Here is a 20,680-nt window from a genome sequence, read left to right as displayed (position 1 = left end):
CGATGTCGCTTCGGCAGAGTTGGCTCTGATTAATTCAGAGAGAACACAGCTGAAGTTCAAAGATATTGCTTGGCTTTCTTTCCACAGGAAGCTTTACGTAAAGGGGAACATGTTGTGGAGAAATGCCAATGATAGTGGTTGTCCATGGGAGGAATGTCTAGGGGAGGTGGAGACGATGGACCCTTTCTTGATGAGGTGCCCCTTTAATGTAGACATTTACAGGAGAGTTTCAAGAGCTTTACGTATCCCGTGACTTTTGGAGCTTAGTTACCCTGAGTGCGCTTATGGAGCATTCAAAAGATATGGTAGATTTAATTTGATCACCATATTTTTAGTCAGTAAAGCAGTTAGATATCACACATGGATGGCACGGTGTCAGGTGTCCATAAGAAATAAAGTCCTTCCCTGTGAAGTGGTGGTGGATTCAATTCTGCATGAGGTAGAAAGGATGATGGCTCTGGATAAGGAGAGGATGGATGCTGTCTAGTGGTCCCATTGGTGTGGCCACCTGAAACACCCTTGAGAGGGAGGTAGAAGTCCTCTGTAAATCTAGCTTTAGGGTCTTTTCTTCTTTTCACATCCCATAGATTTTGAGTACTTTCATTTTTTCTGGAATAGGTTTGCATACATCTAACTAGCTTTGCTCAGTTTTTCTTAAGCATAAGTGTGTAGGTTTGGGTGGAGTGTTGGTGAGGGTGGTGGTTGGTTTGGTGTATTATTTCTGAATAATTTATATATATATATATATATATATATATATATATATATATATATATATACAGTGTATTGTTTATTCAAGAAATGTACATTTGAGTTCTGTCTGTTACTTATTTTTTGTATAATGTTTTATTTATTTATTTATTTCTTTTATTCTGTATATATTGTAAATTTTGAGGCAAGTTTTAAATAAATGAAACATTTCCTGATATACTCTGTGCTGCTGGGGACCCTGCTCCTCCCGCTATATAACTCTCAGTCTGTGGCTTCCTGCTGCTTCCATTCCCCTCCCCACATCATGTCATGTGCTGCTGGGGGACCCTGCTCCTCCCGCTATATACCTCTCAATCTGTGTGTTCCTGCTGCCTCCATTACTCTCCTCACATCATGTCACTGCTCCTGTCACATGCAACCCTGTCCTCACTGACACATCACTCATCTCCTGATATACTCTGTGCTGCTGGAGACCCTGCTCCTCCCACTATATAACTCTCAGTCTGTGGCTTGCTGCTGCCTCCATTCCCCTCCTCACATCATGTCACTGCCTCTGTCACATGCAGCCCTGTCCTCACTGACACATCACTCATCTCCTGATAAACTGGGGACCCTGCTCCTCCCACTATATAACTCTCAGTCTGTGGCTTCCTGCTACCTCCATTCCCCTCCTCACATCATGTCACTGCCCGTCACATGCAGCCCTGTCCTCACTAACACATCACTCATCTCCTGATAAACTGGGGATCCTGTTCCTCCCACTATATAACTCTCAGTCTGTGGCTTCCTGCTGCCTCCATTCCCCTCCTCACATCATGTCACTGCCCCTGTCACATGCAGCCCTGTCCTCACTCACACATCCCTCATCTCCTGATACACTCTGTGCTGCTGGGGATCCTGCTCCTTCCACTATATAACTCTCAGTCTGTGTCTTCCTGCTGCCTCCATTCCCCTCCTCACATCATGTCACTGCCCCTGTCACATGCAGCCCTGTCCTCACTGACACATCACTCCTCTCCTGATATACTCTGTACTGCTGGGGACCCTGCTCCTCCCACTATATAACTCTCAGTCTGTGGCTTCCTGCTGCCTCCATTCCCCTCCTCACATCATGTCACTGCCCCTGTCACATGCAGCCCTGTCCTCACTGACACATCACCCATCTCCTGATATACTCTGTGCTGCTGGGGACCCTGCTCCTCCCACTATATAACTCTCAGTCTGTGGCTTCCTGCTGCCTCCATTCCCCTCCTCACATCATGTCACTGCCCCTGTCACATGCAGCCCTGTCCTCACTGACACACCACTCATCTCCTGATATACTCTGTGCTGCTGGGGACCCTGCTCCTCCCACTATATAACTCTCAGTCTGTGGCTTCCTGCTGCCTCCATTCCCCTCCTCACATCATGTCACTGCCCCTGTCACATGCAGCCCTGTCCTCACTCACACATCCCTCATCTCCTGATACACTCTGTGCTGCTGGGGATCCTGCTCCTTCCACTATATAACTCTCAGTCTGTGGCTTCCTGCTGCCTCCATTCCCCTCCTCACATCATGTCACTGCCCCTGTCACATGCAGCCCTGTCCTCACTGACACATCACTCATCTCCTGATATACTCTGTGCTGCAGGGGACCCTGCTCCTCCCACTATATAACTCTCAGTCTGTGGCTTCCTGCTGCCTCCATTCCCCTCCTCACATCATATCACTGCCCCTGTCACATGCAGCCCTGTCCTCACTGACACATCATTCATCTCCTGATATACTCTGTGCTGCTGGGGACACTGCTTCTCCCACTATATAACTCTCAGTCTGTGGCTTCCTGCTGCCTCCATTCTCCTCCTCACATCATGTCACTACCCCTGTCACATGCAGCCCTGTCCTCACTGACACATCACTCATCTCCTGATATACTCTGTGCTGCTGGGGACCCTGCTCCTCCCACTATATAACTCTCAGTCTGTGGCTTCCTGCTGCCTCCATTCCCCTTCTCACATCATGTCACTGCCCCTGTCACATGCAGCCCTGTCCTCACTGACACATCACTCATCTCCTGATATACTCTGTGCTGCTGGGGACACTGCTCCTCCCACTATATAACTCTCAGTCTGTGACTTCCTGCTGCCTCCATTCCCCTCCTCACATCATGTCACTGCCCCTGTCACATGCAGCCCTGTCCTCACTGACATATCACTCATCTCCTGATATACTCTGTGCTGCTGGGGACCCTGCTCCACCCACTATATAACTCTCAGTCTGTGGCTTCCTGCTGCCTCCATTCTCCTCCTCACATCATGTCACTGCCCCTGTCACATGCAGCCCTGTCCTCACTGACACCTCACTCATCTCCTGATATACTCTGTGCTGCTGGGGACCCTGCTCCTCCCACTATATAACTCTCAGTCTGTGACTTCCTGCTGCCTCCATTCCCCTCCTCACATCATGTCACTGCCCCTGTCACATGCAGCCCTGTCCTCACTGACACATCACTCATCTCCTGATAAACTGGGGACCCTGCTCCTCCCACTATATAACTCTCAGTCTGTGGCTTCCTGCTGCCTCCATTCCCCTCCTCACATCCTGTCACTGCCCCTGTCACATGCAGCCCTGTCCTGACATATCACAATGCTCCTGATGTACTCTGTGCTGCTGTGAGACAGGTTACATCACTGATCTCTGCTGGAAGATAAGTGAGAAGACCCCAGGCTGTTAGCTATTGTCCATTTCCTTGTTCTGGAAGTCTTCAGAGATGAGCTAAGTTCTTCTCGGAACCATATGGAGGAACATAGAGGTCTCTTTGTGATGTTGGCTCTGCAGTCCACCTCATGGAGGAAGTTGTGTGTTGTCCATTCGTCCAATCTCTTATTATCTCTTCCATGGAAGTAATACTGGCGGAAAACAAGTCTTTCTAGGTACAATACAATTCCTTTCTAGTCTCTATCTTGAATCTCTTTGATTTCTCCCAGTAACTCTGCCGCCAGGTGGTAAGAAGATAGATTTACCCCGAGATTAGACAGTGAGAGATGCGTTCCGTTCTTATAGAGCACAAGAGAAATGCGGGTGTCACGCCCACTCCTGACGGAATATACACCCACATGGAAATATCTTTGGTTTCCCAGGGTCCAGAAGAGCAGATTACAGCCAGGATTTGTCCTGTAAGTGGGACCATTAATGGGAAGTATGGTTTACGATGCCTGGAGAAGAACATACAGAATATTTAGTATACACTAAATTCTGAAGAAAAGTAGCAGAGGTGTAGACAGTAGGGGCAGAAACTTGGGGTAGAGGCAGATACTGTAGTATGGGAGGTATTATGGGGCAGGCAGAAGAGGCAAGCAGTGTGGGCAGGTGGTATGAGCTGGCAGAAGGAGCAGGCAGTGGGGACAGACAGCAGTGGAAGGCAGTACAGCAGGCAGTAGGGCAGGAAGCAGTGGAAGGCAGTAGGGGCAGTCAGTAGTGGCAGGCAGCAGTGGAAGGCAGCAGGGGCAGGCAGCAGTGGAAGGCAGTAGGGGCAGGCAGTACAGAAGGCAGTAGGGGCAGGCAGTACAGAAAACAGTAGTTGCAGGCAGTACAGAAAACAGTAGGGGCAGTAGGGACAGGCAGTAGGGGGCAGGCAGTAGTGGAAGGCAGTAGGGGGCAGGCAGTAGTGGAAGGCAGCAGTGGAAGGAAGTAGTGGCAGGCAGTAAGGGCAGGCAGTATTGGAAGGTAGTAGGGGCAGGCAGTACAGCAGGCACTAGTGGCAGGCAGCAGTGGAAGGCAGTAGTGGCAGGCAGCAGTAGATGGCAGTAGAGCAAGCAGTAGGGGCAGGCAGTAAGGGCAGGCAGCAGTAGTGGAAGCAAGTTGAGGCAGGCTGTACAGCAGGAAGTAGAGGCAGGCAGCAATGGAGGGCAGTAGTGGAAGGTAGTAGGGGCAGGTAGTAGTGGAAGGCAGTAGGGGCAGGCTGTAGTGGAAGGCAGTAGGGGCAGGCTGTAGTGGAAGGCTGTAGGGGAAGGCAGCAGTGGAAGGCAGTAGGGGAAGGCAGCAGTGGAAGGCAGTAGGGGAAGGCAGCAGTGGAAGGCAGTAGGGGCAAGCAGCAGTGGAAGGCAATAGGGGCAGGCAGCAGTGGAAGGCAGTACAGCAGGCAGTAGTGGCAGGCAGCAGTAGAAGGCAGTATGGGCAGGCAATACAGCAGGGGCAGGCTGCAGTGGAAACCAGTAGGGGCAGACAGCAGTGGAAGGCAGTAGGGAAAGGCAGCAGTGAAGGCAGTAGGGGCATGCAGCAGTGAAGGCAATAGGGGCAGGCAGCAGTGGAAGGCAGTACAGCAGGCAGTAGTGGCAGGCAGCAGTAGAAGAAGGCAGTAGGGGCAGGCAGTACAACATGGGCAGGCAGTAGTGAAAAGCAGTAGGGACAGGCAGTAGGGGCAGCCAGCAGTAGTAAAAACAAGTAGAGGCAGGCAGCAGTGGAAGGCAGTAGGGGCAGGCAGTAGTGGAAGGCCATAAGGGCAGGCAGTAGTGGAAGGCAGTAGGGGCAGGCAGTACAGCAGGCAGTAGTGGAAGGCAGTAGGGGCAGGCAGCAGTGGAAGGCAGTAAGGGCAGGCAGTACAGCATGCAGTAAGGGCAGGCAGCAGTGGAAGGCAGTAGGGGCAGGCAGTACAGCATGCAGTGGGGCAGGCAGCAGTGGAAGGCAGTAGGGACATGCAGTAGGAGTAGGCAGCAGTGGAAGGCAGTAGGGGCAGGCAGTACAGAAGGCAGTAGGGGCAGGCAGCAGTGGAAGGCAGTAGGGTCAGGCAGTACAGCAGGCAGTAGGGGAAGGCAGTACAGCAGGCAGTAGGGGTAGGCAGTAGTGAAAGGCCATAGGGGCAAGCAGCAGTGGAAGGCAGTAGTGAAAGGCAGTAGGAGCAGGCAGCAGTGGAAGGCTGTAGGGGCAGGCAGCAGTGGAAGGCTGTAGAGGCAGAGAGTATAGCAGGCAGCAGTGGAAGGCAGTAGGGGCAGATAGTACAGCAGGCAGCAGTGGAAGGCAGTACAGCAGGCAGTAGGAGCAGTCGGTACAGCAGGCAGCAGTAGAAAGTAGTAGGGCCAGGCAGCAGTGAAAGGCAGTAGGGGCAGGCAGCAGTGGAAGGTAGTAGGGGCAGGAAGCAGTCGAAGGCAGTAGAGACAGGCAGTAGGGGAAGGCAGTACAGCAGGCAGCAGTGGAAGGCAGTAGGGGCAGGCAGCAGTGGAAGGCTGTAGGGGCAGACAGTAGTGGAAGGCAGTACAGCAGGCAGTAGGACAGGCAGCAGTGGAAGGCAGTAAGGGCAGATAGTATAGCAGGCAGCAGTGGAAAGCAGTAGGGGCAGATAGTACAGCAGGCAGCAGTGGAAGGCAGTAGGGGCAGGCAGTAGGGGCTGTCGGTACAGCAGGCAGCAGTGGAAGGCAGTAGGGCCAGGCAGGGGCGGTTCTGGGGCTCTGTGCTCCCCGGGCGGCAATAGGGGGCGTGGCTTCGTACAGGAGGCGTGGTCAGTTACGCCCCCTGTATAGACTACTGTAGCGCTCTGAAATGTGCGATGCGCAATGACGTCATCGCGCACCGCACAGTAAAGGACCTCTCCACGAAGGGAAACTAGACGCGTAGCATCTAGTTTCCCTTCACAGCGGCCAGGGGCAGTGGGCAGCGGGGGGCACAGCAGCAGCGGATCTTGCCCTGGTGCGGCACCCTCCGGATGGCGCACTGCGCCCTCCGGGAGGCGGCGCCCCGGGCAAAATTCCTGCTTGTCCGTGGCAAGATCCGCTACTGGGGCCAGGCAGCAGTAAAAGGCAGTAGGGGCAGGCAGCTGTGGAAGGTAGTAGGGGCAGGCAGCTGTGGAAGGTAGTAGGGGCAGGCAGTAGGGGCAGGCAGTACAGCAGGCAGCAGTGGAAGGCAGTAGGGGCAGGCAGCAGTGAAAAGCAGTAAGGGCAGGCAGTAGGGTAGACCAGAAAGTGTAACATTCTTCTGTTACCTGCTTCTACCACAGCGCAGCTCCAGGGTGGATGATCAGGCTGAGGAGACACAGCAGGAGAATAGAAGGCGACGACAGGACATCCGCCGAGCTTAGGATCTGCAGGCTAGTGCTTGTTTGGAGGCCGGAAGCTGATGGAGAATCCATAGAAGACACATAACGTAAGACATCATGGAATTACTCTAAGGGGGAGATGTACCCAAACCTTCTAAACAGCAACCAGTCAGCTAATAGCTATCCTTTATCATGTATAAAATGATAGCTAAACGTTCATTGGTTGCTATGGACAACTTCCATCCCTCACTTAGAATCACACTCCGGTCAGGGTCGGTATATGAGAGGAAAGGGCCGGTGTGCAGGCTCCATATGGGCCTCCTCCTCTCTGGCTTTCTTCCAGGGTCTAAGGCTGTGTTTGAAAAATGTCAAGTAGGAGCTGATTGGCTGGAACTGGTTTGGAGCGGGCGGGTCAGGGATGTCACCGGCGCTGGCATTCTATAACATAGCGTAGCAGCTGATTGGTTACACACCTGTGTGATTATCATTATTCTCATATCATAAGTCTATATGATGTCATCGCCAGCATGCTCCATACCTATGAATATGATGTCACCCCAGCATGATGTCATCACCCACATATGGCACACCTGTAAGCATGATGTCCCTTCGCTGCCTTCACACTCCAGCGTGATGTCATTGTTCGCATGTCATTGCACATGATGTCACAGTTTAGCATCTTCCGTGGTCACACCTTTGTATGATGTCACCGCCACCATGTCACTCACCTGATAATAACGCGTTTCCCTCTGCTTTAGCCAGGGCGTTATTTATCACACATCTGTACTGCACGTTCTCCTGGATGCCCGGGTAGTCAGAGATGATCTGGAACGAGTTGCCGAGATTGGGCTCATAGGTGGTGGTTGAAAGGTTGGTCAGGTCACTTCCAGACGTAATGTTCTGCCACGTGACGGTGGGCTTGGGGAGCCAGATGAGAGACGCACAGCGCAGGGTGGTCTCGGAGATGTTGGTCATCGTGATGGCGGAAAAAGCTGGAGACAGGGGATATATAAGTGCTACTTATACACATCCATCGTATTCAGCTACAGACTACTAGTAAGGAATGTTTATGATGTCATTTATGACTTAGCCAAGTGTCAGATACAGTATCCTGGACACATCCTCTGATGTTCTACCTGATGAAGGTGCAAATCTCCAAGCTGTAGGGAGACTGTGAGGACAACTCTCTGCTGAGAGGACGCTAATGTCTACAGGTGGCTCATCTCACACGTGGCTAAAATGAGGCTGGATGGGGTGATCGCAAAATATCAGTCCAACAGAGTCATGAACCAGACCAGGCCCATCACTGCTTCCTCTACACCAGACCAGGCCCATCATTGCATCCCCTACACCAGACCAGACCCATCTCTGCATCCCCTACACCAGACCAGGCCCATCGCTGTATCCCCTACACCAGACCAGGCACATCGCTGCATCCCCTACACCAGACCAGGCACATCACTGTATCCCCTACACCAGACCAGGCCGATCACTGCTTCCTCTACACCAGACCAGGCCCATCATTGCATCCCCTACACCAGACCAGACCCATCACTGCTTCCTCTACACCAGACCGGGCCCATCATTGCAGCCATTACACCAGACCAGGCCAGTCGTTGCATCCCCTACACCAGACCGGGCCCATCGCTGCATCCCCTACACCAGACCGGGCCCGTCACTGCATACCATACACCAGACTGGGGCTGTTGCTGCATCCCCTACACCAGACCGGGCCCGTCGCTGCATCCCCTACACCAGACCGGGCCCATCACTGCATACCATACACCAGACCGGGACTGTTGCTGCATCCCCTACACCAGACCGGGCCCGTCGCTGCATACCCTACACCAGACCGGGCCCATCGCTGCATCCCCTACACCAGACCATAGAAACATAGAATTTGTCGGCAGATAAGAACCACTTGGCCCATCTAGTCTGCCCCTTTTTTTTTTTATATTATTTTTATCTCTAACCTTATTTGATCCTTATTTCTTTGTAAGGATATCCTTATGTCTATCCCATGCATGTTTAAATTGCTCTACTGTCTTAGCCTCTACCACCTCTGATGGGAGGCTATTCCACTTGTCCACTACCCTTTCTGTGAAATAATTTTTTCGCAAATTTCCCCTGAACCTCCCCCACTCCAGTCTCAGTGCATGTCCTCGTGTCCTATTGCTTCTCTTCATTTGGAGAATGTTTCCCTCCTGGACTTTGTTAAAACCCTTGATATATTTGAAAGTTTCTATCATGTCCCCCCTTTCCCTTCTCTGCTCCAAACTATACATATTGAGATTTCTTAGTCTTTCTGGGTATGTTTTGTGATGTAGGCCATGCACCATTTTAGTTGCCCTCCTTTGTACAGTTTCTAATGTATTAATATCCTTTTGAAGATATGGCCTCCAGAACTGAATACAGTATTCTAAATGAGGCCGTATCAATGACCTATACAGTGGCATTATTACTTCTTTCTGCTGCTGATTCCTCTCCCAATGCAGCCAAGCATCTGACTAGCCTTCCTCATTGCCTTGTTACATTGCTTACCTGCCTTTAAGTCATCTGAAATAGTGACTCCTAGATCCCTTTCCTCCTCAGTAGTTTCCAGTATAGTGCCATTAATACTGTATTTAGCTTTAGGATTTTTGAGACCCAAGTGCATGATTTTGAATTTTTTGGCATTAAACTGTAATTGCCAGACTCTTGACCATTCCTCTAGTCTACCTAGATCCTCAATCATTTGTTTTACCCCACCTGGTGTGTCTACCCTGTTGCATACCTTTGTGTCATCTGCAAAAAGGCATACTTTCCCTTTAATGCCATTTGCAATGTCACCAATAAAGATATTAAAAAGCACTGGTCCAAGTACAGATCCCTGGGGTACTCCACTGGTAACATTTCCCTCCTGTGAATGCACTCCATTTACCACAACTCTCTGTTTTCTATCCTTCAACCAAGATCTTATCCATTCAATAATCCTAATATCCAATCCCAAACTTTCAAGTTTATTTAGCAGTCTGCGATGTGGAACTGTGTCAAAAGCCTTACTAAAGTCTAGATAAGCTATATCCATGGCTCCACCTTTATCCATCACTTTAGTCACACAATCAAAAAAGTCAATAAGATTTGTTTGACATGATCTCCCCCCAGTGAATCCATGCTGTTTGGGATCCAGTAAATTGCCAGATTTGAGATAATCTACAACTCTTTCTTTTAAGAGTGTTTCCATCAATTTCCCTACTACTGATGTAAGACTCACTGGTCTGTAGTTGTTTGCCTCTTCCTTGCTTCCACTTTTGTGCAGTGGGACTACATTTGCTCTTTTCCAGTCCCCTGGAATTACTCCTGTAGCTAATGACTGGTTGAATAATTCTGTCAATGGTGCTACCAGCACCTCTTTAAGTTCTTTTAGTATCCTTGGATGTATCCCATCTGGCCCCATAGATTTGTCCACTTTCAGCTTTGAGAGTTCTGTTAGGACCTTCTCCTCTGTAAATGTACTTGTTTCATTTTCCTGAATATCCCTGCAACTTAACTGTGGCCCCTTCCCCTCTCTTTCAGTAGTAAATACTGAGCAAAAATAATCATTAAGATGATCTGCTATTAAATTGTCTCCTTCAACAAGACTCCCAGTGTCCGTCTTTAGTTTTATAATTCCGCCTTTTGTTTTTCTCCGGGCCCGTCACTGCATACCATACACCAGACCAGGCACATCGCTGCATCCCCTATACCAGACCGGGCCCATCGCTGCATCCCCCCTACACCAGACCGGGCCCATCACTGCATACCGTACACCAGAGCAGGCCCGTCGCTGCATCCCCTACACCAGACCGGACCTATCGCTGCATCCCCTACACCAGACCGGGCCCGTCGCTGCATCCCCTACACCAGACCGGGCCCATCGATGTAGATAGAAAGAACCAGCAAGGGGGAATTGTGGGAGTCAGGAAGTGGCTGGGAGAAAGAGACGGTGTGTGTGGAGGTGATGGTGGACAGCTAGACTCACTGGAGGTTGCTGGGGGAAAGAGACTGTGTGTGTGGAGGTGATGGTGGACAGCTAGACTCACTGGAGGTTGCTGAGGGAAAGAGACTGTGTGTGTGTGTGGAGGTGATGGTGGACAGCTAGACTCACTGCAGGTTGCTGGGAGAAGGAGACTGTGTGTGTGGAGGTGATGGTGCACAGCTAGACTCACTGGAGGTTGCTGGGGGAAAGAGACTGTGTGTGTGGAGGTGATGGTGCACAGCTAGACTCACTGGAGGTTGCTGGGAGAAAGAGACTGTGTGTGTGGGGAGGTGAGAGTGCACAGCTAGACTCACTGGAGGTTGCTGGGAGAAAGAGACTGTGTGTTTTGAGGTGAATGTGCACAGCTAGACTCACTGGAGGTCGGGGTGTCATCCCCTCTCAGTGTCATCAGTGACCAGCCACTCTGTGTGCCCTGCTACAGCTGTCATTGCTGCCCAGGCCTGGAGGAGATATACAGCAGCTGGTAAGGACTTTGCTGAACTCTGAGTGGACTTTTGTAGTATAATCCTGCTTGCTGGTCAATGGATTTCTGGGTCTCTCTGAATAAAGCTCACCTTGTTTTCATTGTACCCTGCTCCACTGTGTGATCCCTGAACCCCAGGACACCCAGGTCACCCGGTATCCTCACATCATGCACATCGAGTAGTCTGTGCCCACTACTGTGCGACCCTGCCTGCCCATATGTTGGCCGCCCCATCTGCTGTGCTGCACGGGTGATGGGATGACCCAGCAGCCAATGTCATGCTGCTGATTGTGGCCATGAATAATATAGGGCACGATATAGCACTATACTACTCAGTGTGTACAGTAGACCATCATCTCATCCCGTCTGTCCTGCCGTCCGCCACAAACCCCAGATCATTGTATGTGTACCCAGCCTAACTGTAACCTCAGGACCAGGATCAAAAGCTGACTGTAGAGTGTAGACACACATCCAATAGCCACAACCACTGCACACTTCTGTAGATGAGTCACACTCACTCTAATGTCTACTCCAACCTCTCCAACAAACGTCTACGTCAGTCTCTCATTTTACTCTCTAGATAAGATACTCATTCTGTCTCCCAGGCTGGAGAGATCTCACTGCCACCTTCATATAAGGTCCTCCCTCTAGTCTCCTCGCTCTTCCCTCGATGTGACCTCCACCTCTCCTCTAACATAGACTCTCACTTGCACCTCGACCAAACCTTTCCTGTAGTCCAGCGAAAGACTCACCCAGCTCCCACTCTCCCAGTAAGGCCATCCCATCTCCTCCTGACCATGCCTCTCCTCTGCTCCAGCCTACTCACCTCCTACATTGAGGCTCAGGATGTTCTGTCCGCTGCCATTGGAATTTGTGATGGTACATCTGTAGACGCCAGTGTCAGTCAGCTGTACGTTGCTGAGTTGCAGCGAGGCATTGCCGGCTGCCAGCTGATTGAGGAAGAGCGAGGCCCGCCCTTTGTAGAGGGGGCTCTGGTTTGTCAGCGAGATCTTCCCGTTCTGGTAGTTGTACACATTGCCAGGAAGGCCCACCCTCTCCCACAGGACGTTGCTGGATTGCTTCACGTCGGGGGTGAAGGTGCAGCTGAGAATGACATCCTTCCCGATCTGTCCCACAGCGTTCACCGTGGTCACGTCATTGGTGGTGCTGTTACCTAGGAGGATACAGAAGTCAAGTGTCATGCATATAGTTTTCTGATCAGAGGGCCTGATTTATAGCTGTACGCCAACACTGCCACAGATGCGATTTCAGACTCAACTATGCGAAAAGTAACAGCTGATGGGATTTGTATAGAGGAGCCCATTAGAGTCCTTGCAACTAGGACTGCCTGCTCATATGGCCGTAATGGGCAGTTGCCCAAGGGCCTCCCAATCCTACAGGCCCAGGCGCCCCCCCTCCCAGCCCTGTCCATCACTTGTGAATGAATCCTCACTGTGAGTGTAATCGCAATTCAATTTCTGCGTATGCGCATTGCGGCAGTGACGTATGCGCAGTTTGCCAATAATCACTCGATTGTGAAGACATCGCCAGAGCGTAAAACTGTAAAAGCAATTCGGTCACCTTTCTGGGCTGCGGGTTTATTATATCACAGATCTTTTATTGTATGTTGTTATGGGGCTTAAACATCATAAAAGTTTTTTATATACTCTGTGACCTAGAATGTTATATTGCAAAGCGTGCGGACAGAAGAGGCGTCGTATGCTGCGTTTTTCAGTATATGATGAGGGTAACATTATGTTTAGTGTAACGCAGATGTGCCGCGCCACGCGGAAACCACCATCGATATTTCTGCCCACGCATGTTCCCAATACCAACATGGCGAGTAGTAATAATGAAATGTAATTCAGTATCATGAGGCCCAGACTGAGATGTGCGTGCGAGGTGCAGGCGTTCCCCCGGCAGTGTGCAATCCCAGACTATACCAGAGAGGGTCGTGGGTAATTACAGCGCAGAGCCCGACTTACCTGACACACTGAGACCAATAATCAGAGCGATGACACCAACGAGGAGGATGATGATCGCGATCATGCTGAGGACAGAGAGAGAGAGATGGGGAGTTAGCGGACTGCTAAAATCACATCATTTGGACCTGGTTACTAAGCGACAGAGCAGCGGCACAAACACACAGCAGTTTATATCTCTAAAACATTGCCACACGGCAGTGGCCGAAATTAAAAGTGGGGCTTTGTCCTTGGACTCTCCCACCCACTATTACAGTGGTGCACAAAGGGGGGTTTCGGGGTAACTGCACGTGGTAACGCATTGTGTAAAATCATTCCTCCATGCGGTGACACTGTGGGTTCCATCATTCCTGTACACGGTGACACAGTGGGTCCATCATTCCTGCACGTGGTCATACTGTGGGTTTTGTCATTCCTGCACATGGTGACACAGTGGGTTCCGTCATTCCTGCACATGGTGACACAGTGGGTTTTGTCATTCCTGCACATGGTGACACAGTGGGTTCTGTCATTCCTGTACACGGTGACACAGTGGGTCCATCATTCCTGCACGTGGTCACACAGTGGGTTCCGTCATTCCTGCGCATGGTGACACAGTGGGTTCCGTCATTCCTGCGCATGGTGACACAGTGGGTTCCGTCATTCCTGCACATGGTGACACAGTGGGTTCTGTCATTCCTGCACATGGTGACACAGTGGTATCGTCATTCCTGCACATGGTGACACAGTGGGGTCCGTCATTCCTGCACGCAGTGACACAGTGGGTTCTGTCATTCCTGCATGCGGTGACACAGTGGGTTCCGTCATTCCTGCACATGGTGACACAGTGGGTTCCGTCATTCCTGCACGCGGTGACACAGTGGGTTCCGTCATTCCTGCACGCAGTGACACAGTGGGTTCCGTCATTCCTGCACGCAGTCACACAGTGGGTTCCGTCATTCCTGCACGCAGTCACACAGTGGGTTCCGTCATTCCTGCACATGGTGACACAGTGGGTTCTGTCATTCCTGCACGCAGTGACACAGTGGGTTCCGTCATTCCTGCACGCAGTCACACAGTGGGTTCCGTCATTCCTGCACATGGTGACACAGTGGGTTCTGTCATTCCTGCACGCAGTGACACAGTGGGTTCCGTCATTCCTGCACGCAGTCACACAGTGGGTTCCGTCATTCCTGCACATGGTGACACAGTGGGTTCTGTCATTCCTGCACGCAGTGACACAGTGGGTTCCGTCATTCCTGCACGCGGTGACACAGTGGGTTCCGTCATTCCTGCATGCGGTGACACAGTGGTATCGTCATTCCTGTACATGGTGACACAGTGGGTTCAGTCATTCCTGCACGCAGTGACACAGTGGGTTCCGTCATTCCTGCACGCGGTGACACAGTGGGTTCCGTCATTCCTGCATGCGGTGACACAGTGGTATCGTCATTCCTGTACATGGTGACACAGTGGGTTCCATCTCTGCACATGGTGACACAGTGGGTTCTGTCATTCCTGCACGCGGTGACACAGTGGGTTCTGTCATTCCTGCACATGGTGACACGGTGGGTTCTGTCATTCCTGCACATGGTGACACAGTGGGTTCTGTCATTCCTGCACGCAGTGACACAGTGGGTTCCGTCATTCCTGCACGCAGTGACACAGTGGGTTCCGTCATTCCTGCACGCAGTGACACAGTGGGTTCCGTCATTCCTGCACGCGGTGACACAGTGGGTTCTGTCATTCCTGCACATGGTGACACAGTGGGTTCCGTCATTCCTGCACGCAGTGACACAGTGGGTTCTGTCATTCCTGCGCGCAGTGACACAGTGGGTTCCGTCATTCCTGCACGCAGTGACACAGTGGGTTCCGTCATTCCTGCACGCAGTGACACAGTGGGTTCCGTCATTCCTGCACGCAGTGACACAGTGGGTTCCGTCATTCCTGCACGCGGTGACACAGTGGGTTCCGTCATTCCTGCACGCGGTGACACAGTGGGTTCCGTCATTCCTGCATGCGGTGACACAGTGGTATCGTCATTGCTGCACGCAGTGACACAGTGGGTTCTGTCATTCCTGCACGTGGTGACACAGTGGGTTCCGTCATTCCTGCACGCAGTGACACAGTGGTATCGTCATTCCTGCACATGGTGACACAGTGGGTTCCGTCATTCCTGCACGCAGTGACACAGTGGGTTCTGTCATTCCTGCGCGCAGTGACACAGTGGGTTCCGTCATTCCTGCACGCAGTGACACAGTGGGTTCCGTCATTCCTGCACGCAGTGACACAGTGGGTTCCGTCATTCCTGCACGCGGTGACACAGTGGGTTCTGTCATTCCTGCACGCAGTGACACAGTGGGTTCCGTCATTCCTGCACGCGGTGACACAGTGGGTTCCGTCATTCCTGCACGCGGTGACACAGTGGGTTCCGTCATTCCTGCACGCGGTGACACAGTGGGTTCCGTCATTCCTGCATGCGGTGACACAGTGGTATCGTCATTCCTGCACGCAGTGACACAGTGGGTTCTGTCATTCCTGCACGTGGTGACACAGTGGGTTCCGTCATTCCTGCACGCAGTGACACAGTGGTATCGTCATTCCTGCACGCAGTGACACAGTGGGTTCCGTCATTCCTGCACGTGGTGACACAGTGGGTTCCGTCATTCCTGCATGCGGTGACACAGTGGTATCGTCATTCCTGCACGCAGTGACACAGTGGGTTCTGTCATTCCTGCACGTGGTGACACAGTGGGTTCCGTCATTCCTGCACGCAGTGACACAGTGGTATCGTCATTCCTGCACGCAGTGACACAGTGGTATCGTCATTCCTGCACGCAGTGACACAGTGGTATCGTCATTCCTGCACGCTGTGACACAGTGGGTTCCGTCATTCCTGCACGCGGTGACACAGTGGGTTCCGTCATTCCTGCACGCGGTGACACAGTGGGTTCCGTCATTCCTACACATAATGACATAGACGTTGTGTATTTCGGAGGTTTCATGAACAATATCCTGTGCACTGGGTGACCCCACGGTTGTGTCGGAGCGTGTAGCCGTGGGGCGCAGTGGCTGCGGTTAGGGCACAGCCTGTTCTGCATACTCAGAGCATTTATCAGAGAAACTCCTCACAAATGCGGCCAGACAGGAATATCCGGTTCTGACCTTTACATCCGTCACTGTAACACTGACAGGTCCTATCAGCATACTGTAACACTTTATCTGCCTGCAGAGCTAATCCCTCATGTATAACATTTCTCCCACCGCCTGTTACCGCCAGCGCAGCGGTGTCAGACGTCTTATGCCCTCAATTCCCCGGAAAGGGACATTTCTGAGGCACCAAGTGGAGGCTGCCATGTCAGAGGCTAATGTCTCTGGAATAACAAGTTTTATGGTAAGAACTTACCTTTGTTAAAACTCTTTCTGCGAGGTACACTGGGCTCCACAAGGAAAGACATAGGGGTGTAGAGTAGGATCTTGATCCGAGGCACCAACAGGCTCAAAAGCTTTGACTGTTCCCAGAATGCACAGCGCCGCCTCCTATGTCACCCCGCCTCCCAGCACAGGAGCTCAGTTTTTAGTTAACCAGCCCAATGCAGTAGCAGGAATAGAGACAACAACGGATAGTAGCCACATACACCACACTCTCACGACAAGAGAAGTGTCAGCGGCTAATGCCATATCAACCCAAAGAAGCTAAGTGCATCAGGGTGGCTGCCTTGTGGAGCCCAGTGTACCTCGCAGAAAGAGATTTAACAAAGGTAAGTTCTTATCATAAAACGTGTTATCTGCTGCGGGCTCCACTTGGCTCCACAAGGAAAGACATAGGGGATGTCCTAAAGCAGTTCCTTATGGGAGGGGATGCACTGTAGCGGGCACAAGAACCCGGCGTCCAAAGGAAGCATCCAGGGAAGTGGCAGTATCGAAGGCATAGAACCTTATGAACGTGTTCACGGAGGACCACGTAGCCGCCTTGCACAATTGTTCAAGGGTCGCACCACGGCGGGCCGCCCAAGAAGGTCCAACAGACCAAGTAGAATGGGCCGTAATGTGAGCAGGAGCTGAGAGACCAGCCCTCACATAAGCATGTGCAATCACCATTCTAATCCATCTGGCCAAAGTTTGCTTGTGAGCAGGCCAGCCCTGTTTGTGAAATCCAAACAGTACAAAGAGAGAATCAGATTTCCTAATAGAAGCAGTTCTCTTCACATAGATATCCCGTACCACATCCAAAGACTACTGGGAGGCAGATCAGGAGAAACAAGTGCTGGAACCACAATCTCCTGGTAAAGGTGGAACGAAGAAACCACCTTAGGTAAATATCTGGGACGAGTCCTAAGAACCGCCCGGTCATGGTGAAATATCAGATATGGGGAACTACAGGACAAGGCACCCAAATCCGACACTCTTCTAGCTGAAGCAATAGCCTGCAGAAACACCACCTTAAGATCAGCTGAACCAAGAGGTTCAAACGGAGACTCTTGTAGCACCTCCAAAACCACCGACAAGTCCCAAGGAGCCACAGGCGGGACATAGGGAGGTTGGATACGCAACACACCCTGAGTAAAGGTATGCACATCAGGTAAGGTCACAATTTTTCTCTGAAACCACACCGACAAGGCAGATATTTGAACCTTGAGGGAGGCCAGACGCAGGCCTAAGTCCAGGCCCTGCTGAAGAAAAGCCAACAACTTGGCTATACTAAACTTGGAAGCGTCATAATCGTTAGATGCGCACCAAACAAAGTAAGAATGCCAGACCCTATAGTAAATCCGAGCCGAAGCCGGTTTCCGGGCCCGCAACATAGTTTGAATGACCGCCTCAGAAAACCCTTTAGCCCTTAAGACGGAAGCTTCAAGAGCCACGCCACGCCACGTCAAAGACAGCCGGGCTAGGTCCTGGTAGACACAGGGGCCCTGAACAAGGAGGTCTGGGCATTGTGGAAGTAGAATTGGATGCTCTGACGATAGGCCTTGCAGGTCTGAGAACCAGTGCCATCTGGGCCATGCTGGAGCTATGAGAAGCAGATTTCCTTTTTCTTTCTTGAACTTCCGAAGTACCCTGGGCAGGAGTGACACTGGAGGGAACACGTACGGCAGCCGAAACCTCCACGGCACCGCCAGCGCATCCACAAATGCTGCTTGAGGATTACTTGTCCTTGCTCCGAAGACCGGAACCTTGTGATTGTGTCAAGACGCCATCAGATCCACGTCTGGAAGGCCCCACTTTTCCACTAGGAGTTGAAACACTTCTGGATGGAGGCCCCACTCACTGGCATGTATGTCCTGACGACTGAGAAAGTCTGCTTCCCAATTAAGGACTCCCGGAATGAATATTGCCGATATGGCCGGTAGATGGCATTCGGCCCATTGAAGAATCCGTGAGATTTCCTTCATTGCCAAGCGGCTTCGAGTACTGCCTTGATGATTTATGTAAGCCACTGTGGTGGCGTTGTCCGACTGTACTTGAACAGGATGGTTCTGAATTAAATGCTGGGCCAGGTTCAACGCATTGAAGACCACCCGCAATTCCAGAATGTTGATCAAGAGGAGAGATTCCTCCTTGGTCCACCGACCCTGAAGGGAGTGTTGCTCCAGCACCGTGCCCCAACCTCTTAGACTGGCATCTGTCGTCAACCGGACCCAGTTGGATATCCAGAATGGACGGCCCCTTCACAATTGTCGGTCCTGGAGCCACCAGAGCAGCGACAAACGGACCTCCGGAGTCAATGAGATCATGGGAGACCTGATCCGGTGAGGCAGGCCATCCCACTTGGCTAGAATCAGCTTCTGGAGGGGGCGAGAATGGAATTGAGCATACTCCACCATGTCGAATGCTGATACCATGAGGCCCAGCATCTGCATCGTCAAATGTATAGACACTTGCGGACGAGAAAGGAAGCAACGAATCCTGTCCTGAAGCTTCAGGACTTTCTCCTGAGACCAGAACAACCGCTGGTTGTGAGTGTCCAATAGCGCTCCCAGGTGCACCATGCTCTGAGCAGGGACCAGGGAGGATTTCTTCCAGTTGATGAGCCACCCGTGGGCTTGTAGAAAATGGACAGTCATATCCAGATGACGTAGGAGAAGTTCTGGGGAATTTGCCAGGATTAACAAGTCGTCCAGATACGGCAGTATCCTGACCCCTTGACGGCGGAGTACCACCGTCATCACCGCCATGACTTTGGTGAAGACTCGCGGAGCTATAGTTAAACCAAAAGGTAACGGAGGTTGCCAATCGCAAAATTCAGGTATTGCTGATGTGACGCTGCTATAGGAATATGCAGGTAAGCATCCTGTATGTCCAGGGAGACCATGTAGTCCCCAGGTTCCAAGGCCAGAACTATAGAGCGAAGGGTTTCCATACGGAACTTGGAAATCTTCACAAACCTGTTCAATGCCTTGAGGTTGAGAATGAGCCGGGAGGACCCATTCGGTTTCGGGACTGGAAACAGCGGAGAATAGTACCCCCGGCCTTTCTACGCAAGAGGCACCTGTACTACGACTCCTGTATCCAGGAGGGTCTGTACCACCGAATGTAGAGTGTTTGCCTTTGTCTGGTCCAACGGGACGTCTGTCTGGCAAAATCGATGAGGGGGTCGGTTTTTGAAGGCTATGGCGTAACCTCGAGTGACGACTTCCCGTACCCAGGCATCTGAAGTGGTCTTCAACCCTTCCTGGGTATACCCTAGAAGCTGGCCCCCCACCCAGCGGGAGGCCCGCCCCGTCATGCGGTAGGCTTATCAGTCTTAGAAGCTGGCTGACGGGCCGCCCAGGCTCTTTTGGGTTTTGGCTTACCAGGTTTGGAAGTGCGGGCCTGCTTGTGGTACGCCTGACCTTTTGCTTTACCTGAAGGATTAAAGGGGCGAAAGGAAGTACCTTTAGCCTTCGACACAGAAGGAGCGGTACTTAGCAGACAGGCAGTTTTGGCAGTAGCCAAGTCAGCCACAATCTTATTTAAGACCTCCCCCCCCATACAGAATATCTCCCTTGAAAGGGAGTACCTCCAGGGTTTTTCTAGAGTCCAGATCCACAGACCAGGATCTCAGCCACAATATCCGGCGAGCCAGGACTGACGTAGTAGAAGCCTTGGCTGCCAGAACACCGGCATCAGAAGCTGCCTCTTTAATATATCGAGAAGCTGTGACAATATATGACAAGCATTGTCTAGCATGGTCAGAGGAGATTTCAGCTTCTAACTCCAAGGCCCATGCTTCAATGGCCTCTGCAGCCCAAGTAGCTGCAATAGTGGGCCTTTGTGCAGCACCCGTGAGGGTGTAAATCGCTTTCAGACAACCCTCCACACGCTTATCAGTAGGCTCTTTTAGAGACGTGACGGTAGTGACAGATAGAGCTGAGGAAACCACCATCCTAGCCACATGTGAGTCCACTGGAGGAGGCGTTTCCCAATTCTTAGACAGCTCTGGCGTGAGGGGATAGCGAGCCAGCATCTTCTTTTGAGGCGCAAACTTCTTACCCGGGTTTCCCCAGGGTTCCTGACGTATATCCACTAGGTGGTC

The 20,680-nt window shown here is 51.7% G+C and overlaps 1 protein-coding gene across 4 annotated transcripts in view; it reads right to left on the bottom strand.

Moving 5' to 3' along the window:
- Positions 1 to 2,073: 2,073 nt before the first annotated feature.
- The window catches only part of LOC134983034 (V-set domain-containing T-cell activation inhibitor 1-like), a 145,243-nt gene continuing 126,636 nt past the window's right edge, over positions 2,074 to 20,680 (bottom strand). For 3 of the 4 annotated variants that reach the window (XM_063948730.1, XM_063948729.1, XM_063948731.1), the window contains exons 2-6: positions 13,186 to 13,250; positions 12,027 to 12,374; positions 7,448 to 7,711; positions 6,666 to 6,796; positions 2,074 to 3,906 (exon numbers count right to left, since the gene is read on the bottom strand). In XM_063948730.1, the coding sequence (XP_063804800.1) occupies positions 6,672 to 6,796; positions 7,448 to 7,711; positions 12,027 to 12,374; positions 13,186 to 13,250 (802 nt within the window). In that variant the 3' untranslated portion in view covers positions 2,074 to 3,906; positions 6,666 to 6,671. Of the gene's footprint in view, positions 3,907 to 6,665; positions 6,797 to 7,447; positions 7,712 to 12,026; positions 12,375 to 13,185; positions 13,251 to 16,567; positions 16,844 to 20,680 lie in introns of those variants that run through there. The other variant, XM_063948732.1, reaches the window with a different exon arrangement.

This window comes from Pseudophryne corroboree (assembly GCF_028390025.1).
Source record: "Pseudophryne corroboree isolate aPseCor3 chromosome 2 unlocalized genomic scaffold, aPseCor3.hap2 SUPER_2_unloc_1, whole genome shotgun sequence".
Taxonomy (NCBI): domain Eukaryota; kingdom Metazoa; phylum Chordata; class Amphibia; order Anura; family Myobatrachidae; genus Pseudophryne; species Pseudophryne corroboree.
Note: the sequence above shows the minus strand (reverse complement) of the source record. Positions and strands in the feature narration are given on the sequence as shown.